The sequence below is a fragment of the Sabethes cyaneus genome, chromosome 3 (genome assembly GCF_943734655.1).
Source record: "Sabethes cyaneus chromosome 3, idSabCyanKW18_F2, whole genome shotgun sequence".
Taxonomy (NCBI): domain Eukaryota; kingdom Metazoa; phylum Arthropoda; class Insecta; order Diptera; family Culicidae; genus Sabethes; species Sabethes cyaneus.
In genome coordinates, this window is record NC_071355.1 from 77,001,854 (window position 1) to 77,021,018 (window position 19,165).

Below are 19,165 nucleotides of genomic sequence, written 5' to 3' on the forward strand. Positions count from 1 at the left end.
GTACACACAATAAAATCCGATGATTATTTTTAGATAGTCAACTTTCACTAAAACAAGTTATATTATCGATAATTAACAGTAGGTATAGTGAAGAAGCAACAGGCTTATAGGCGAAATATATTGAACTATATTTATACAAAGATAGAAGAATAAGATAGAAAAATCGACGTATGGGTCAACGAAATAGCTGACAAGAACTTGTAATCGGCCTTTGCAGATTTAAAAATTAAAAAACATAATAAGAGAATGTTTACTTCGAGTCAACAAGTAAAAATCTCAAGTTTGCTACTGATTGGACCACCTTTCGATAAGTAGAGCCACTCCCTTTTTTTAAAAGCCCTATTTTTGTTACCTCGTTTTATTTTGCTTTGTCTTTCCGGTTGCCAGTTGACCTCGAGGTACGACCCTGGTCCAACAAAGATCAATCGTCGTATATTTGAATCTCGACTGGAACAGACTGCTAGAGTCTGTAGGATCGCGACTCGCTAGGATCGGATGGTTGCGAAATCTGTCGATGTCGAACAAAAAACCAAAAGGTTTTCGAAACTCCGTCGACTTTCGTCAAGATTTTCCTTTTTTTGTTAGAAGCAAACACTTTCTTAAACTTCTGCAGAAAATTGCTCAAGAAGTCTGAGAAAAAAAATATTTTTAACAGCAGTTCAGCAAGCTTTCTACTGAGAAAATTTACTAACATAATTTACTACACGCTTTGTTCAAGCGTAATGAATTTTTGAATGGAATTTCAGTAACCAAGACCAACGTTCAAGAAAAGTAGAAATTCTAAGAAAATAGGAGAACTATAATTTCTTAAATACTGTTTTCGTACGTAATTCTTTAGAATAGGCCATCGCCATTGAGTAAACGGTACAGCGGTGTGCAATCAATGTACTTGTGAGTTGTGACATGTTTTCTCAAACTTCAGCGACTCGTCAAATCATGTGTCCCCTTTTCAACGGTAGAATGGTAGCCGACAATCCATGTCAGAACTACTGGTTTTATGAAACTTGTAAGACCACATTTTAACTCAATGGTTTTTACATCCAAGCTCTCAGCAAACTTATACCCAACAACTCGAATTTCATTGTCCGTGGCATCTCGATAAGATATGATCAATTTTAATCAACCGGAAGATCGTCCATTGAGCATTCCATCCAAGAGTTGTTCGGACAAATATTGCTATCGATCAAGCAATCGCCTTTGTGCGCTTCAAATCAAAATGGGTTTCCGCGGCGAAGCCGATTCTGTCGTAGATAACAATTAATAGCCAGGCCCAGATCCAGTGTCAGCAATCGTTCAGTTCATCTCACTCTAACCGAAACCAACAAACTAAGCCGGAGCGTCAACAAAAAAAAAGCTCGTCGTGACCATCAATCACTGTCAATATTACGCCCACCGTGTCGTTGTAGGGTAGCGTGCATTTATTCGTTTGAAATAATGGTACAACGTGCGTTTTTTTTTCTTCTAGAATTGCTGTTGTTCTTGTAATGCTCAGTATTTCGTGAGCTTATATATTGAGCTCTTTGGTATGCAAATCTCAGGTGGTTTGTGATCGCATGTTTTCCTGACCGTTATTATAAAAAAATTAGTCTTCAAAACAGTATATGCCAGATGATCGGTATTGTTATCCTGCATCTCTGAGCTAAATTTAAAAAAAAATCATGGGACAAATTTTTGAGGTATGGCCTTTTGAAATTTTAACGGCAACTCAGGCAACTTGCACATATAAGTTTAATAAAAATCTTAAGAAACACTTCCAAAATGAATGTAGGTATTAGTTTATCTTGCAACATATGCCCATTACCAGCAATTTTAAGAGTTTATAGCTGTATTGGGACCATCAGGTCCATTAGCCGATTAGTAGGTTCGTACGATACTGGTCTAACAAGCCAGTCGTCGTATGTTCGAATCTCGGCTAGGCGGTGCTGCTAGATAAAGTCAGTATGACTTTTGCACTAGCCCCGTAACTGTCCTGTACTCTAACAGCCGGCTGCGAAATCTGTCGATAAAGAAGGGTCAAGTCTTAGAAAAACATTTAAGTCCAAGGCTTTTTGCTTTGCTTTAGGACCATCGGGAAGTGTCTCGAATTAAGGAAACCCGGGGGAGATGGCCAGCTTTCAACCTGACCTAATGCACAACACAGCTTCGCCCTAGATGTCATACTAGAATTCAAAAACTGACCGTTTCAAGTACTTATTTTCAGAAGAACACCGTGGCATAAATTAGTTCTCGCAAGATCTGAAAGCGTTCCTGAAAAACTGCAGTATCAACATAATCAGAGTACATTTTTCAATTCATTTTCTTCCAAAGATGAAATCATTCGCCTCCCACGGACAGTGACTATTGACGACGATAAACTTGAAGATGAATTCATATATCTGGAGGGAGGGTTTAACAAGATTTTCTTTTCTGTGAAAAAGAGATGCACCCATTAATCGTGGGGAGGACCAACCGGTGCCAATTTTGGGTTTTTACTTTTTGACCTAATCTTTAGAATAGTCTGACAAAATTTGCTTTAAATCCGTTAAGGTCGATTACATGGTTCTCGGATACCACGCGTAAAATTACCCTAGGACATACACACTTGAAAAAAGCATCGAGTTCGGCAGAATTTTTTTTTTCTTTGACGTCATTGAACAAATAAGTAGTTTTTGAAATCTGCTTTGTTTTTAAATATTGACTACATTTCTAAATACGCCCTTTTGAACAGTTACGCATGACGAAAAAAATTAAGTTTCATGGAAAATGAATCCTTACGTGGTATCCAACACATCGGCAAATTTTCATTTCAATTAAAAATAGTCGAAACAAAAATGGCTCTTTTTCTAGCGTTTTAAGCAGGCAGTGCTCAGAAACATTTCAATCGTAATTTTCTTCTCTTACTGTTACCCGCAATCGGAAATGTTTGTGGCGCTGCTTTTGCAGTATTTCTTGCATTCCAGTTCGGTTTTTGAATTATTGATTCACTACATATATTCATTCTGGAGTCTAGTAATGAAAATACAATAGTTGCTCGTAGTAAATAGAAGTTTACAAAATATGGCTAACTGAGTTACAGATACATATTCAAATACTAAGAAATCAAATAAATGATCTAGTAGAAAGGCCAGGTCACGCCGCTAGGTGGATTAATTTGGATTTTTTTGAGATCGCCCATGCTCATGACATTGTGGCAGCCACAAGTAACATTACTCGCTTAACCGTTTCCAGTTTCCCGTTCAACGTAACTAGCGATGTGGTGATCTCTGCTGGGAAACATTAGAAATCCTCAACTGGATGCGGTCCAGATGGCATTCCTTCCATAGTCTTGAAACGCTGTCTAAATACTCTTGCATTGCCCTTAGCTAAGGTTTTCGATATATCATTGACGATGGGAGTTTTCCCCGAGTGCTGGAAGGATTTGTTACATTTAGTCCTTTGTTTTCCCTGTGCACAAAAAGGGATGCAAAAGAACCTTTGCTAATTACCGTGGTATTGCTGCCTTAAGTGCTGTCTCTAAGCTATTTGAGCTAATTGTTCTGGAAAAGTTGATGCAAGATTGCTCACACTGCATCTCTGCTGACGAGCATGGATTTATGCCAAAGCGCTCAACGACAACCAATTTAATCGCCTTTACATCGTTCAAGGGAATCAAGTTGACGCCATATATACGAACTTTTCTGCAGATTTCGACCGTATAAACCATGAGATAGCCATCTCTAAATACCACGAATTGGGCATTCACGACCATCTGTTGACTTGGCTTCGCTCCTATCTCATCGGCAGAACTATGTCAGTCAAAATCGGCGATTACGTATCGTCACCCTTCGTAGCAACTTCCGGCGTACCCCAAGGCAGTCATTTGGGACCGTTCTTGTTTCTGCTGTTCGAGATTGTCTTATGCTGACGATTTGAAAATGTACTGTACAGTAAAAAGCCCTAATGACGCCCATCTCTTGCAACAGGATTTGGAGACCTTTGACGAATGGTGCCGAATTAACAAGATGTCACTAAATGTGTCCAAGTGCTCAGTCATCTCCTTCGGTCGCAAACGTAACATGTATCTGCACGATTATGCCCTTCGTGAGACGGCCCTAAAGCGCGAAACAACTGTTAAAGACTTGGGTGTCTTGCTTGACTCTAAACTAACGTTCAAGAACTACATTTCTTTCGTTGTATCCAGTGCTTCCTCGCAACTAGGATTTCTGTTCCGTCTTGCGAAAAGCTTCAAGGATGTATATTGCTTAAAATCTCTATATTGCTCGCTGGTTCGTCCTATGCTGGAATACTCCGCCATTGTTTGGTCACCTTTTTACCAAAATGCAATTCATCGGATTGAAGCAGTTCAGCGCAAATTTATTAGGTTTGCTCTGCGACACCTACGCTGGCGTGACCCACGCAACCTGCCGAGTTACGAAAGCCGTTGCAAGCTGATTAATTTAGAACCGCTAGAAGGAAGGTGCAATGTGGCTAAGGCGTGTTTCGTCGGCGATCTCCTTCAAGGAAATATCGATTGTCCTGAATTGCTTAGTTGCCTAGACTAGAAGACTACACTAGAAGACGTAATCTTCGTTCGCACGCCTTTCTCGTCAATCGACATTCAAGAACTAAGTATGTGCCGGGTTTTTAATAGCTGCTATGAAGTGTTTGATTTTAATGTGTCTCGTGAAAATAATAAGGGTTGTTTTAAAAGATGTTTGTGCTAGATTAGTTCACATATGTTTTAAATAGATATTTGTCATTAGGATTATACTTTATCTGTTGACTATAATAAATGTAAATGTAAATGTAAATGTAAAGACAAACACGATAGTGTACTGAAGAGATGTGCAGCGCTAATAAACAAGACATGCCGTATATCTCAGACTGCTGAATTTCCGAAAAACGAGCACACAAAACTCATAGTTTTATAAGAGCTACATTTTGTTTAATCACCTCCTAGAAACAGCAAAACAGGCAAGCAGTTCAAGAGAATTTCAACAAATCTGTAAGATATTTGTAACGCAAAGAGCCTTGGATTGAGAGATATGGATAGAAATACACGGAAGTAAAGTCAAATGAAATGGATTCTCCCTGTATTAAACTATTATCGAAAGATATCTGCTCGTAATCCTGCGACGCTACAAAAGTTGTGTATGGGTGTGAGGTGGACCATCTAAGGATAAAAAAAGAATCAGTAATATTGCAATTTAGTTTAACGAAATATGCAATATCTATGAATTAAAGAAGAAAAACAATATCAAATCAATATCGCTTGTTATATTTTTGTTCGATTATGTCGCTATATATTTTTAATAGTTATAACTTGTATTTGAATACTATCGCAGGAATTTATGTCTGTATCAATTCAGATCATTTTGTTTGCTAACCTGGTTAAAATGTAGACTACGGGAGTGTATTTTCGGCATGTTTCTAAATTCAGCCGATTTTCTTATTCTTTCGCCAGTAAAATTACTTTGCCGACATATAATTTTAATATATTATAACTATTTTCTCAACTCACTCACTGTAAGTAATCTACTGTTCTTGTTCAAAAAAACCGTCAAAACCATCTTTCCTTCTACTAGAACTAGGCCATAGGCCGAATAAATAGATGCAATCGCTTAGTTGTACTTGCTGGCACTTCATCTCACGCTTCGGCCACCCATTTATTGCTTTCCGTTGAGTGCACCGTACAAAGTGTACCCTGTATAAGACGCTTATTAGACCGGTTGTTCTCTACGAGCATGAAATATGGACAATGCTCGAGGAGGACCTGCGAGTGCTCGGAGTTTTCGAACGACGAGTGCTAAGAACGATCTTCGGCGGCGTACGGGAGAACGGAGTATGGAGGCGGAGAATAAACCATGAACTCGCGCAGCTCTATGGCGAACCCAGTATCCAGAAGGTAGCTGAAGCTGGACGGATACGATGGGCAGGACATGTTGCAAGAATGCCGGACAACTACCCTGCAAAGATGGTGTTCGCCTCAAATCCGGTAGGAACAAGACGACCAGGAGCGCAGCGAAGAAGATAGTTAGACCAGGTGGAACGAGATCTGGCGCAGAGTACTCGGTGTCCGAGGAATTGGAGAGCGGTAGTCCTCAACCGAGTTACACGGAGAAACTTTGTTCAACAGGCTTTGTCTTAGGACGGCAAGCCACTTAAGTAAGTAAGTAATGTGCCAAATCCTCGTTTATTAAAACAACGGCCAGTAACAGCTTCCTTTTGTACCTTTTATTAACGTGAAATTAGCAGTCATCGATTCTGCCAATTTCAAAAGCAGTTTTTTTGTTTGAAACAAGAATTCTGCTGATAAAAATATATTCGGTGTGTTCAGAATGGCAAGAAGAATGCATTATTTACATTTTTACAAACAGAACCCCGCTTTTGGGCCCAAAAACTGCATCCGAAATTGGGCTCTCCGACGAAAAGTCAATCATTGCTAATTTTCCGTTAATTGAATTGAGCACTCATTGATCCATCTGTTATCCTTCTGAAATACAATTCGGTAGAACAAATACCACAGTGATTAATCCGCGGCATATTCCAAAACTTTGGATCCTTCATAGTGCGCCGTGCAATTGTAATTGTCTAGCAACAGCAGGGCTTTCGGCTCAATCCCTTGCTGGATCGAGAACTTGCGGACCAACAATGGTACGAACTGTGTAAAGGGCCAAACAGAATGCTGCGTCAAAGCATCCGTCAGCGCCAATCTGACAGTTAACTCATAGGAAAACTGTCAGAATAACAGTCATTGAATAGCGATCTATTCACCCAGGCCTTTTTGCTATGTATATAGTATACAGGTAGTTGAGCTTCCTTCCCCGGAAGACATCTAGAGTTCTCTGCTGTTTCCAGAAACATCACTGCTAGCACAGGGCATAAAAGTATATCGAGTTTTGATTACTTTATGACTGGCAGTCATATCTTCATCCTGCAGTCCAATTATGCGATTCGGAAGCAGCTTTAAAAATAAAGTAGGTACGTTTAATTTATTTTCGTCGTTGTAAATTTTCAACGAGTGAGACCAAGTCCATGAGCAAGCTCATAAAAGAACCCTCGAAACTTCGCAAATGCTTGGCAGATGCTGTTTCTCCGGAAAAGAAAATCATTTTAAGGTCGAGTCGATTACGGAAACGGTTATATACCAATCGTTCGATGACGTAAATTTCTCGGTTGGGCTCTGGATCTGCTCAAAGAAAAACTTTGCTTTCTTAGTTTGCACTGCGTCAGGTATTAGGATAATTACAAAAAATGTATGATATTGACAAAGTAGATAAAAATTGATAATATAATTCTATTGCGGGGTCAAAAACTCATAAAAAGTAAATTGGAATGTCTTCACATCGAACTGTTTCAGAAATATTTGAGCCGCTCCGAATTATAGTGGTCTATTGACCATTTAGTTAATTTTACAGGAGACGCAATTGTCTAAAAAACTCTATAATAAATTCTATACAATTATTTTCTCCAAACCAAGTATTCTAATGTATAGTGTATAAAGTGATTCAACATGAGAATTCATAAAAATCCCAACTTTTGTCAAAATATACGATTTATTCACACCAATGTACATAGACCACTATGATTTCATATATATTTTCACCGTAATCCCCAAAACGTTCCGCAACATAGTGGTCTATATCCAAGGGATTTGTAAATGGCTGTATCTTGCGCTGCTGATCGTCTAGCAAGTTGCAGTCTTCGGAAAGGTTATTCAAATGCCTACCAGCTTCAAGATGGTATGTAAAATAGCTCAGAATTGTCTCACTGCGTGGCGCTAGTGTATATGTAATATTCATATACAAGCTGTATCTTGCGCTGCTGACTATCTAGAAAGTTGCGATCTTCGGGAAGGTTATTCCAATGACTACCAGTTTTAGGGTAGCATGGAAAATAGCGCGGAATTGTCTCACTACGTGGCGCCAGTGTATATGTAATATTCATATACAGGCTGTATCTTGCGCTGCTGACTGTCTAGAAAATAGCGGTCTTCGGGAAGGTTATTCCAATGACTACCAGCTGTAAGATAATATCAAAATTGTACAGAATTGTCTCACTGCTCACACACTAGCCTTTGTACAAGGCTATGAGAAATAGTTAACTTCAACACTCAATTTTTTTTCTCTAGGTACGTTAACTGCCTGTAAAAAATCCATCTACCATCTATTAATGGTACTTCTAAGAAGGTCAGAAAAATCCCAGTAACTCACTTAATCTATTGGTCTCATTCACGTGAATGCATTCCCAGTTACTTTCTAAACATTTTGCACGATTCATGAAAAATTGTATAATCAAAGAAAATTCGGTACCAACTTTTCAAAAGGGCCAATCTGCAAAATGTAAACAAACTGAGTGAGGGTTATTTTCTGCTGGACTAGCATAGGAAAAGAAACCCTCACGCGATTTGTTTACACTTTGCAAATTGGCCCTTTTGAAACGTTGGTGCTGAATTTGCTGTCATTTCTGTAGTATTTCTACCTTCACATCTGTCTAGATCTTATTTTCGAAAAACATGTAATAATGGAAATACGGATTTAAAGAAATCAACCAAAATTTATTTTTAAAATTTATTTTTAACCAAAATACATTTGCCTTCGTCCTTGGTCAACATTATCTCGACTTAAGAATTAAATTACATAAGAAATTGGAGGCCGCTTGCTTCAAAACGTTGTCTCTGGATCGACAAGGAATACTTCGTGACAACCCAAGGAACAAAACGGCAGCACCTAAACAAGCAGGTGTGGAATAAGAGTTGTTTGATAGCATTCGGTGCTGAATAAGCGAATTTGCTGAATTGTCTGTTGTTTAAACGTCATATCTTATGTTTTTTCTAGCTTCTAATCAACATCTATACGTTGTTATATAATTGCGGAATAAGAGTCGAATAAACGTTATGCAAACGTATCGGCAGTACGGCTAAGAGCAGGTGTGGAATAATGGTCGCTTAAAAGCTACCATGAAAATGCATGTCGAATAGACGTGCAAACGTGTCAGTCAAGGGCAATTGTGGAGTAAAAGTGGAATAAGAGTGGAATGAGCATTGCGCAAACGTAACAGCAGCATTACGGAGATCAAATGTGGAATAATAGTGGAATAAGTGTGGAATGAGCGTTGCGCAAATGTATCAGCAGCATTGCTGAGAGCAAGTGCAGAATAAAAGTGGAATAACAGTGGAATAAATGTTGTACAAACGAATTTGCAGCATTGCTGAAAGCAAGTGTGGAATAACAGTGGAATAAATGTTGCGCAGCATTACTGCGAGAAGGTGTGGATTAAAAGTGGAATAAGTGTGGAATGAGCGTTGCGCAAACTTATCAGCAGCATTGCTGAGAGCGAGTGTGGAATAAGAGTGGAATGAAAGTTGCCCAAATGCATCAGCTGCATTGCTAAGAGGAATTGTGGAATATGTGTCGAATAATCGTCGTACAAACGTATCAGTAGCACCACCAAGAGCAGGTGTGGAATAAAAGGTGCTTGATGGCAGCCAATAACACCAATAACTTGAATGACACTTTATACTTTACACTTTATAATTTATGCTTTAAATTTATGTTAGGTACACTTTATTTTTATTTTATTTTTTTTTGGTACATTAAGAATAGAAAACATTTGCATAACAACTTTTAGCCGCCGCAAATCTTTGCTGGTCGTGGAAATCCTTTTAAGTGTTGTCTGTACGGTGTGTATCTTTTCCCTCGGCGTGTCGTTGTACCTCGTCGTCCCGAAATTTAACTTTAACAAACTTATATCCAAAGGCAGCCGGCTGCTTGACGCTTTACGAGTTACTCACAATGGATTTGCTCAGCGAGATGAATTCCGTCGGGCTAAAGCCGCCAGAATTGTTATGATCGGGTGGCATAGTGGCGATACCACCACTACTCCCGCTGCCGGTGCGCGAAAACACCACTGCTTCTCGTGCCATCCGCTGCTCTTTTTTGTTTTCTGGAAGCTCAGGACTATCTGCGTAAACTAATGACGGGGTGACAAAAGTACTCCTTCTCTGCGGTACTAACACGAATCACTCCTGCTGCTAACTAATCACTGCTGCTGCTAGTCACATCACTGCTAACTAAATGAACAATCGCTAACCGAACATTCTGGATTTCTAGTTTCCAGTTAATTTTATTCAGTAGCACCGCTTACCGTCGTCAATATTCAAAAGAAAAAAGTCCTCTGCGTTGCGACTGTGTTATGTTTCTGGTGGTACAAGCGAAATGCTTTATTTTGGTACAAATAGTTTATTAAATGTTTAACATGTGCGGAATAAATACTTCTAAAGTAATCTTGTACAGCAGATGCCAAACATGATTTAAGAAACTACTCTTCAGCGCTTAAATGTATTTTAGCCCATTTTTGTTCCACATTTGACAAACTTAAGCCGGTAAATCTACATCGGCTGAAAACTCGGCGCCTGTCATATGTCAGATTATCTCAGATGTGTTCGTTGACGGCTTCCGACCGATAGGATGTAAGTTCGAACCCGGGTGAATAAAAAAAGTATTTGGCAGGCTTGATCAATTTAGAGTCAACCAATGATTTTCTACTAAAGTCTCTTATTAAATTATAATATATGCATACAAAAATGGCCATGAAAATAGCGAAACCCACAAAATAAAAAAAATACTTCCTGCATATTTTTTTCTTTTTGCTTGTCTAAAAGTTGAACTGCTGTGGAATAAACGTAGCTTCAGTGTCATCAGCAGAAGTTTAATAAACATATCTATACGTACTGAATAAACATTTTACTATACGTTGCTTAACAGTCATACAAACATATCTTCCATGCCCATATTCAGCACTGTGCTGCTTAAATTCTCCAAAACCAACTGTATAAGCATTGAACAGAGGTGTTTAGACATACTTGAAAAGCAGCTATACAGCATGTGCTGAATAAAAGCTGTCGGGTAAACGTTTAATAAGCAAAAATTGTTCCTTGGGAAGTGATTCTAATGTAAAAAAAATCCGTGGAATACGATGGAGTCGGAACTTTTGAGATTAAAATGTATTCATTGAGAGAAAAGTAGAACTTTAGTTTTCAAATCGAATTAAAAAATATTTGGCAGCACTGGTGCTAAAAAATACCACTTTTTTCGAATTCCTTGCACAATTTTCTTTGAAAATGTGAAAATAGTATCTTTCTAGACTTAATATTTATAAGATATACCGTGACCGCCCCTAATTCTGCGCAGCTCCTAATTCTGCGCATTTTTCTTTATATGAGTATTTTTCAACATTGTGCATAACTATGATCATTGCGTTATTTTTTTATAAATGTCTGTTGAATATTACGCCATTATTCACTAACGGGCCATAATATTTGAGAGCGAAATAATTTAACGTGAAACTGAAAGTATTTTATATGGCAGAAAACATCGTCGTTAGCACCAAAGCTAAGATTGTCCTTCTAGAAAATTAACAAATTTATTATCGAAATTCTTTGCAATGATCAAATTACCCAGCATAATTAGAAAGAATAATTAGTTTTAGTCATGTTTTAGACAAAAAGAGTGATTGCCTGCATTGCTTTCCTTAGAAAAATGCGATGCAATAATGCGCAGATTTAGGCACAGATTTTTTATTCATGTTCCAAATTCTGCGCAGTAATGTATCCTACGAAGAAATCGCGAAAGAATACGCAACCTCGCCCAAATGGCTGAGGTATAGAGGCATGAAAATTCAAGTAGAATCTTTAACTTGCATTGATTGGCATCCTGTGCTGTGTCTCGGGGTCCGAACCTACGAACGCCAATTCATGAAACCATGTGTTGTTTTTTTTAATGTCCAACCTCATGGGGCTGTCAGAGAGTGGGGAAGTGCACGGTGAGTTAAAATAGGTGATCTAGTTTTCACAGTTTGTAGAACAGGAGTGCGCGGAAGGATTGGTTAGCAATCATCGACGTTGTTTATACATTCAACATTCCGCTTTGAAAATGTCGGTGATCGTCAAGGGTAACCAGTGGGGGTGAAAAACAAATTTGAACATCAGAAAACCTCTCTTGACTAACCTTGGGTAAGTGGTTTCTATATGAAAACACAATTTTTAGTATTAGTCTACAGTGTAATATTCAGTATGCAGAAAACCCGAATCAATTCGCCCTTCACGTTATCGAGAATAAAATATTAAAATGAGGCAATCAAAATGATAACAATATACAATATTCCTTTGCCACCCGGACAGCACAAGAAGGCCGGATCATGGATTTAATTATGGTAATGGCTAATGCCGGATTTTTTTGTGTGCTTTCAGCGTATAAAGACATAAAAAGCATGGCAAGAGTATTTATTTTCACTTTTTAGGTGCGCAGAATTAGGAGCAAATATGCGCAGAATTAGGAACATGGGCAAGAAAGTGCGCAGAATTAGGCACCGTGGATAAGTTTTCCAAACGAAAAAAATACTCAATTGTTGGTCGACTTATAATTCCCATATTTTTTACCAGATATTATAGACCGTAGCACTACACGTTGCTGCTATCCACGTTGTTAATTTAAATCTAGGATACTTAGAATAGCGGAAGAATCATAAAAATGTCTTAACTGCGCAGAATATGGTACGTTCACGGTATAAAATAAGGAGATATAAGCAAAAGAAAATTAGCGGAATTGACGAAAACAAGGCTTTTGCTGATAATGGGAGGGGGCTCCCATAGAGGGAGGGGAAGTCCAATCGGCACCAAAAAAACAATAGTCGACTTACGCTTACTAACTACTTTCACCTAATGCCCAAATTATGGGAGTTTTATCTCAATCTCTGTCACAAGTAAGTCCCATGCACATAGACCACTATAATGCGGAACAGAATGGTCATTCTGTTCCGGACCAAAATTTCAACATGAAAAAAAGCATGTTGGAAACCTACTATTTTGTAATTTCTAGTGTTTATATAGTACATCTATCGATAAAGATGCGATTTATGCAAAAATCTCATTTTTGACAAAAATGGTCAATAGACCACTATAATTCGGAACGGCTCATTTGACCCCGAAAAATGACTTTGAAAATCTGTAAAATAGCAAATAGCGCCACTGCTAGGGGGATTGATTAATCGGCATAAAACTTTGGGAAATTGGCTGTGGGGTTGGAATGAATAATTATGCCAACTTTGGTTGAAATCGCTGATGGTCGATTGCAATCGGTGTGTACGCTTGACCCATATGTTATGACATCTAGTGGTCCAAAATGCAGTTTTCAAAATTATCTGTATGAACACCATAAAATGTGAATTTTTGAAAAATAATACATTTTGAACTAAAACGAAAATAGATATTGGAAGTAAATGAATAAGTAGCACCGATTTTGAGTAATTGAAAAAAAAACAAACCGCACTGGAATAAGGCGACTCTAATGCATAATATTTTTTATGTAAAAAGAACCCCATATAAACATTAAGGTTACATGAGTTCATGTACAAGCTTGTAGAAGCATCTCACAATAAACTACGCATTTGTTTAGCATTGTATTACTTACAATCATACATTAAATAATTGACTAATATGAATGCCCTTCTCATTAATCATTAATCAAGAATCAAGCGATATGAATTGTTGGAAGTCTGACACGTGACCCACTTACCGAATAATACAGCCGAAATCTTGATGAAGCTTCTTATGTCCATCTCCGGGCGGTCAAGCGGAAACAGTAGATTTGTCAATTTGCTATCGAAAGATGCGGCACTAATCCCTCTTTTCGCGCGGCAAGCGCCTTTCGGTCTGTGGATATGAAAATGCTTCGGAACCGAAATCCTAAATACACAATTTACCACTTCAGAATGCAATAAAACACTCGTGAACGCACGTGCAGCAAATTATTGATAGGTACCTGCTTTCGATTTGTCGATGCCCCAGGCAAAAGTAACAAGGAACACTTCTCTATGCCAAACACTTTCAGCCGGCCGATGTGTAGCCTCACTTGGAAATACTCACTTCCACGTTTGAAGTAGGATCTTAATCCTCTCGAAGCAAACTGATGAATTTTTAATAGCTTCTGTACACTTCACGTCGTTCTCCACGAGCACGGCTGGAAATCGGGCACAGTAAATATAGAATATAACTGGCTGCTGAATTTATGCTTGTACATACAGCGAAGACCTGAATGATAAAATTCACTCAATCGCCATCCATCGGACTAGCTCAGGAAAAGGCATATCACAAAGCTTAGCAAGCAACACACACAATTCAGATGTTTTTCACGCTTTCGGAAACGACAGAAAAGCCGGCTTGGAAACGTGCCAATCAACTATTATTTATTCACAAATCAATTAGATACACTTTTTACGATCCGGGAAGTGAGCAACTAACATTTGTCTTGATTTCACTCTCCTTCCAAATTTCACAGAACACGGCCAAACTACCGCCTATTTTAGTTTGCTAACACTGCTGGTGGAAATACTGCACGTATCACTGACTATTTCGAATACTTCATCCAGTCAGCCAATGAGCCGGTTAATTTCACACACTCATTTCATTGACTGCGAACGGTGGTAGTATAAAATTACGCCGATTACAGCATCTAGCGCGATTTGCTAGATCACGAACGCACCGCGGCAGCCCTGTCCACCGGATATGTTTACTTACAACAATGCACCTAACACGCGAGATTTTATCACCAACGAGAACAACGGATAGCTTTTCGACCAAACAGAAACGACGTCCTTACCAGCTGCCGGCTCGGATTTGACTGATGCTGTCTAGCCCGAAGTCATTCAATCGAACCCTCTAATGTTCCGTCCTATAACAGTGAGTGACTACCTCCAGCGTGAGAGCAGTTCAAACTGATAATGAAAGTCCATCCAGCTGACTGAAAACTAAAATACACGCCTTGCGCCTCAGCAAAGGTCAATCAGCGCGCGCGAAGCGGGCGCGCAATGCAATGTGTGATAAACATGAATGTTTTGATACTCTCTCTGCAGTATGCATATGGAGAGAGAGAGCGGGAGAGTAACAGACCATGTTGCAGTGAGCATAAGAAATTGTCACTATTATCAATACATTTCAGTGCATGATGCGCATGTGTAACAAAAAATCGTGGGCATAGGATGCCAAACGTGAAGCCATTTGTCAAATCTCGTGAATTTTGTTTTTATTAACATTTTCAAAAATCACCATGCTGTTTAAGATTCGACTGAAAAAAGTACTATTCTAAACAAAATGATGTGGTTGTAAACCTTTTAAATGATCCAATCAAAATAGTCAGCACATCTGGCATCTATGCTCATGCGAGTTGAGCGAGAGAATGTTCCCTGTTCTCTCTTCTATGCTTATAGCGCGCAATTTCAACATGCTGTCTGTGCTGTCAGTTTTCTTCCTTCAATGCCACGTGAAAATTTTGCGGCCCAACGAGCAGTTTAAGACTAGCCATTGGCGAAACTAGCGCTTATCTCATCGGTTCATCCATTTTATTTCGCCAGCATATAGGAATCAATATTTTGATAGTAGTTTGTTTAGAAACGTCTCTTTTAAAAGCAGTGGTAGTTTGGTTAAAACTTACTCATTTAACAAAAATGTGAAAGGTGTAAGCCGGAAGAAGAAAATTGCTTTTGGATATATCCTGTGCAGTGTTTTCAAACGTTTCCGTAGACAAAAAGCTATCGTTCGGATGAATCACAGCCTAAATGCAGTAGTGGAACTTACGACTGGCAGCTGTGTTTGAAATGAGCTCCGTTGTAACAAATCCAGGACTCTCGGATGACGATATTGCCATAAAATGCAATTTTAACAAGAGTACCGTCCAAAAAATTCGTCTGCGTAAATATTATCTTTCGTTTCATGCCAGCAACCAGCCTATCGAACTCCGAAAGCTCTATATGGCCACGGCGCCAGAAGAAATCACCAGCAAATTTAACCTTCCTAGTGCATTGGGGTCGTTTTCGACCCATCGGCATACTTACAAAGCTTGGTACTCAGTAACGGAACGAGCTAGAGAATTGAAATTTTCTGACTTTTCCTAACTTTCGAAAGCTAGCATTGTGGGGGAGGTTTAACTTTCAGCGATATCTAGAAGAGGCACAGCAAAAAAAGTTACATATTATGCATTGGGGTCGAAAACGACCCAAGTTTTGAAATTGCTCTCATTCATCCATTTTCAATCCGAATTTCGTTTTCTTTACCTCGTTTGAAAGGTATGGCCAAAAACTGGCACCCAAGGTATGTCAGGGAATATTTGTTGACTAATGGCCACTTCTGCGTCGGTTCCGGAACACCCACTACCAGGTCGGGGGGACATATACTTTAAGATAATTCTATTTGCGGCACATAAATCACATTGGCTTGATAAAATAAGACTAATTGAAGTACAATGGGGACACTTTGGACCCAAATGGCCACTTCACCATCGGTTCCGGAACATCCGGTAGCCGGTGTTACGGGACAATTTTGAATTTTAGGATGGTTTATCTTGCGACACGCCGAATTACATCTGTTTGATAACACAAGACTATCGAAAGCATAATAAAGACATTTTGAAGGCAAATGACCACATCAGCATTGGTTCCGTAACATCCGGTACCCAGTTTTCGGGAACATTTTTGTATTTTAGGATAACTCATCTTGCGACACATCCCATCCCATCGGCTTGATCAAATACGACTGATGGAAGTAAAACTAGATCATTTAGAAGCCAAATGAATTTAGAAGCTACTTTACCGAACCGATATTGCGGAACATCCGGTACTTGATTCCGGGGACATTTTTGGATTTTGAAATAATTCATCTTGCGGCAAATCAAATCACATCGCATTGATAAAATAACAATAATGGAAGTACAATGTGGCGTCAGTCGCAAATAATCCGCTACCCGGTATTTATAACGAATTGTAAAACGTGGTGATTCGGGCTAATGAATTACTCTGCAATCTAAAAATGTCCCCAAAAACCGGGTACCGGATAGTCCGGAATTGATGATGAAATGGTCATGGCTCGAAAATGTTTCCATTGTACTTCCATAAGTGTTATTTTATCAAGCCAATGTGATTTGATGTGCTACAGGATGAATTACCCTATCCAAAAATGTTCTCACGAATCACGCACCCGATGTTCCGGAACCGATGATAAAATGGCCATTTGTCTTCAAACACGTCTATAATTTTCTACTGATATCTTTGAACCATTCTTGTGAATTGGTACAATATGCGATATTTTCCAGATGTCTGGAAATATTCCTGTTGTCAAAGATGCGTTGAATAAAATGTAAAGCGGAAGTAGAAAACCATCCACACAATATTTTAGCAAGGATTTTGTTACAAGTGAGTGAGAAAAAACGGGTCTACTAGGCAGTCTGACTGAAAAATAAAACACGCGGAGACGTTTTTTAGCCAAAGTCGGTTTTACGGTCCTTCTAGGTCGGTCGGTCTAGGTTCTAGTCGGTCAACAGATCCTTCTAGGTCGATACAGCGAGTCCAACGATTTTCTAACTTTTTGATACCGTCCGAAAAGTACTCGACCGGAAGGTCTCCAAAATACGCCTCAGTTTCAGCTATGAGCTTCTCATTTGAGTAAAAAAGCTTACCGGTGAGCCATCTCTTCAGGTTAGGAAACAAGTAATAGTGGCTGGGGGCCAGGTCTGGCGAATGCGGTGGCTGAGGAACCAATTCGAAACCGGTTTCATGCAATTTTGCTTGTGCAACTAAGCATGAATGAACAGGCGCATTGTCGTGATGATAAAGCAGTTTTGTCAAATGCGGTCGCTTTTAGGCGATTTCGATTTTCAATCGGTCCAATAATGATGAATAGTATGCTTCGGTTATGGTTTTACCTTTTTCAAGATAGTCCACGAATATTATGCCATGTGCATCCCGAAATACGGATAACGTTTCCGGCCCATTGCTGCGATTTTGGACGCTTCGGAGTACTTTGGCCCCACTGTTTTGCCTGTTGCGTTAACTCAGGAGTGTAGTAATGGATCCAGTTTTCATCCATGGCTATGAATTGGCGTAAAAACTCGGTCGGCTTACGCGAAAATAATGCCAAATTCTGCTGGGAAGTCGTCACACCAATTCGTTTTTGGTCCACTGTGAGCAAACGCGGCACCCATCATCGCGCGCAGAGCTTCTTCATGCCCAAAACTAAATGCACGATATTGCCCACGCGTTCCAATGACATGCCTATAGCATTAGCAACCTCTCTCAATTTCACTTTGGGATCATTCAACATCATATCATGGATTTTTTCGACGTTTTCTGGTGCTGTGACCTCCTTTGGGCGTCCAGATCGTTCAGCATCAACTGTGCTCGCACGGCCACAACGAAACTCGGTAAACCACTTATGAATCGTTCCAATCGACGGTGCAGAGTCCGGGTAATACTTATCCAGCTTGGACTTGGTCTCGAATATTGTGTTCTTGCGTAGATAGGAGTGTTTGATCAAAACTCGAAACTCAGACTTTTCCATATTAAAAAAAATCGGAGGTTAGTCGAGATTCTCAGTGCTGTAGCTTGTAAATGCGTAAACATAAATGGCTGAAGTTTTGACAAGCGTCATTTGAAGGATTAAGCTCGACAAAAATGGTTCACATTAGTGAATACTAATGCCATCTCTTAAACTTTCAGGACTTATCAGACGCATGTGACACATTGAAATCGCACGAACTTTTCTTAGCAATGGCTGGACCGATTTTGATGGTGCGCCGGTCTGGTGTAATAAAGCAATGCTATCAGAGATCTCCACTGCCGACGATCACCTGTCACAGGGACGGGTTCTCGCCAACATCTATGATATTGATCTATGATATCTATGAGCTGCTTCGCCATGAGTCTCTTCTTCATTGTCCTTGCGGATTGCAGTGAACTGTTTCTTTGCAGGTCTCGGATACAGCAATACGGATTAAACGTTTGAGTAGAAAATTCGGAGTTTTGTTTATAGAGTGATCTCGTTTGAGCGCAAGATGTTTTACAAACCTGCTTCCTGATTCGTGTGGCTATAACAGGGTTGATACTACGTTATCTGGCTACCAAAAGTTGAGTTTGAAAAGTTTCTACCAGTTTAATTGTGACGTTTTGTTTGTTCGAAGAGCACAGCATAAATTTTATTTCAGACCTTCAGGAGTTTTCTCCTAGTGATTCCGGTTGATTATTCACACCGTGCTCCGCCCACTCCGATTACAGCTTGGTTTGATCCATTAATCTCCCAGCTTAAATAAAGACAGAAGTTCTTAAGGTTTGCTCCAATTACCCTCCCTTACCTCATCTGACGCTCTTTTCCCTTCACACCTGA

At 39.4% G+C, this 19,165-nt stretch overlaps 2 protein-coding genes across 2 annotated transcripts in view; both read right to left on the reverse strand.

Moving 5' to 3' along the window:
• The window catches only part of LOC128741770 (uncharacterized), a 131,794-nt gene extending 117,231 nt beyond the window's left edge, over positions 1-14,563 (reverse strand). The window contains exon 1 of the mRNA XM_053837797.1: positions 13,533-14,563. Coding sequence (XP_053693772.1) covers positions 13,533-13,575 — 43 coding nt within the window. The 5' untranslated portion in view covers positions 13,576-14,563. The remainder of the gene's footprint in view (positions 1-13,532) is intronic.
• Positions 14,564-17,986: 3,423 nt separating this feature from the next.
• LOC128739738 (protein GVQW3-like) lies at positions 17,987-18,343 on the reverse strand. The gene has a single exon (XM_053835235.1). The coding sequence runs from the start codon at positions 18,341-18,343 to the stop codon at positions 17,987-17,989; it is 357 nt and encodes a 118-aa protein (XP_053691210.1).
• Between the last annotated feature and the right edge of the window lie 822 nt (positions 18,344-19,165).

Bases quoted from the DNA above. Each gene is read 5' to 3' on its own strand.
- LOC128739738 (XM_053835235.1), bottom strand. From the start codon at position 18,343: ATGGAAAAGTCTGAGTTTCGAGTTTTGATCAAACACTCCTATCTACGC.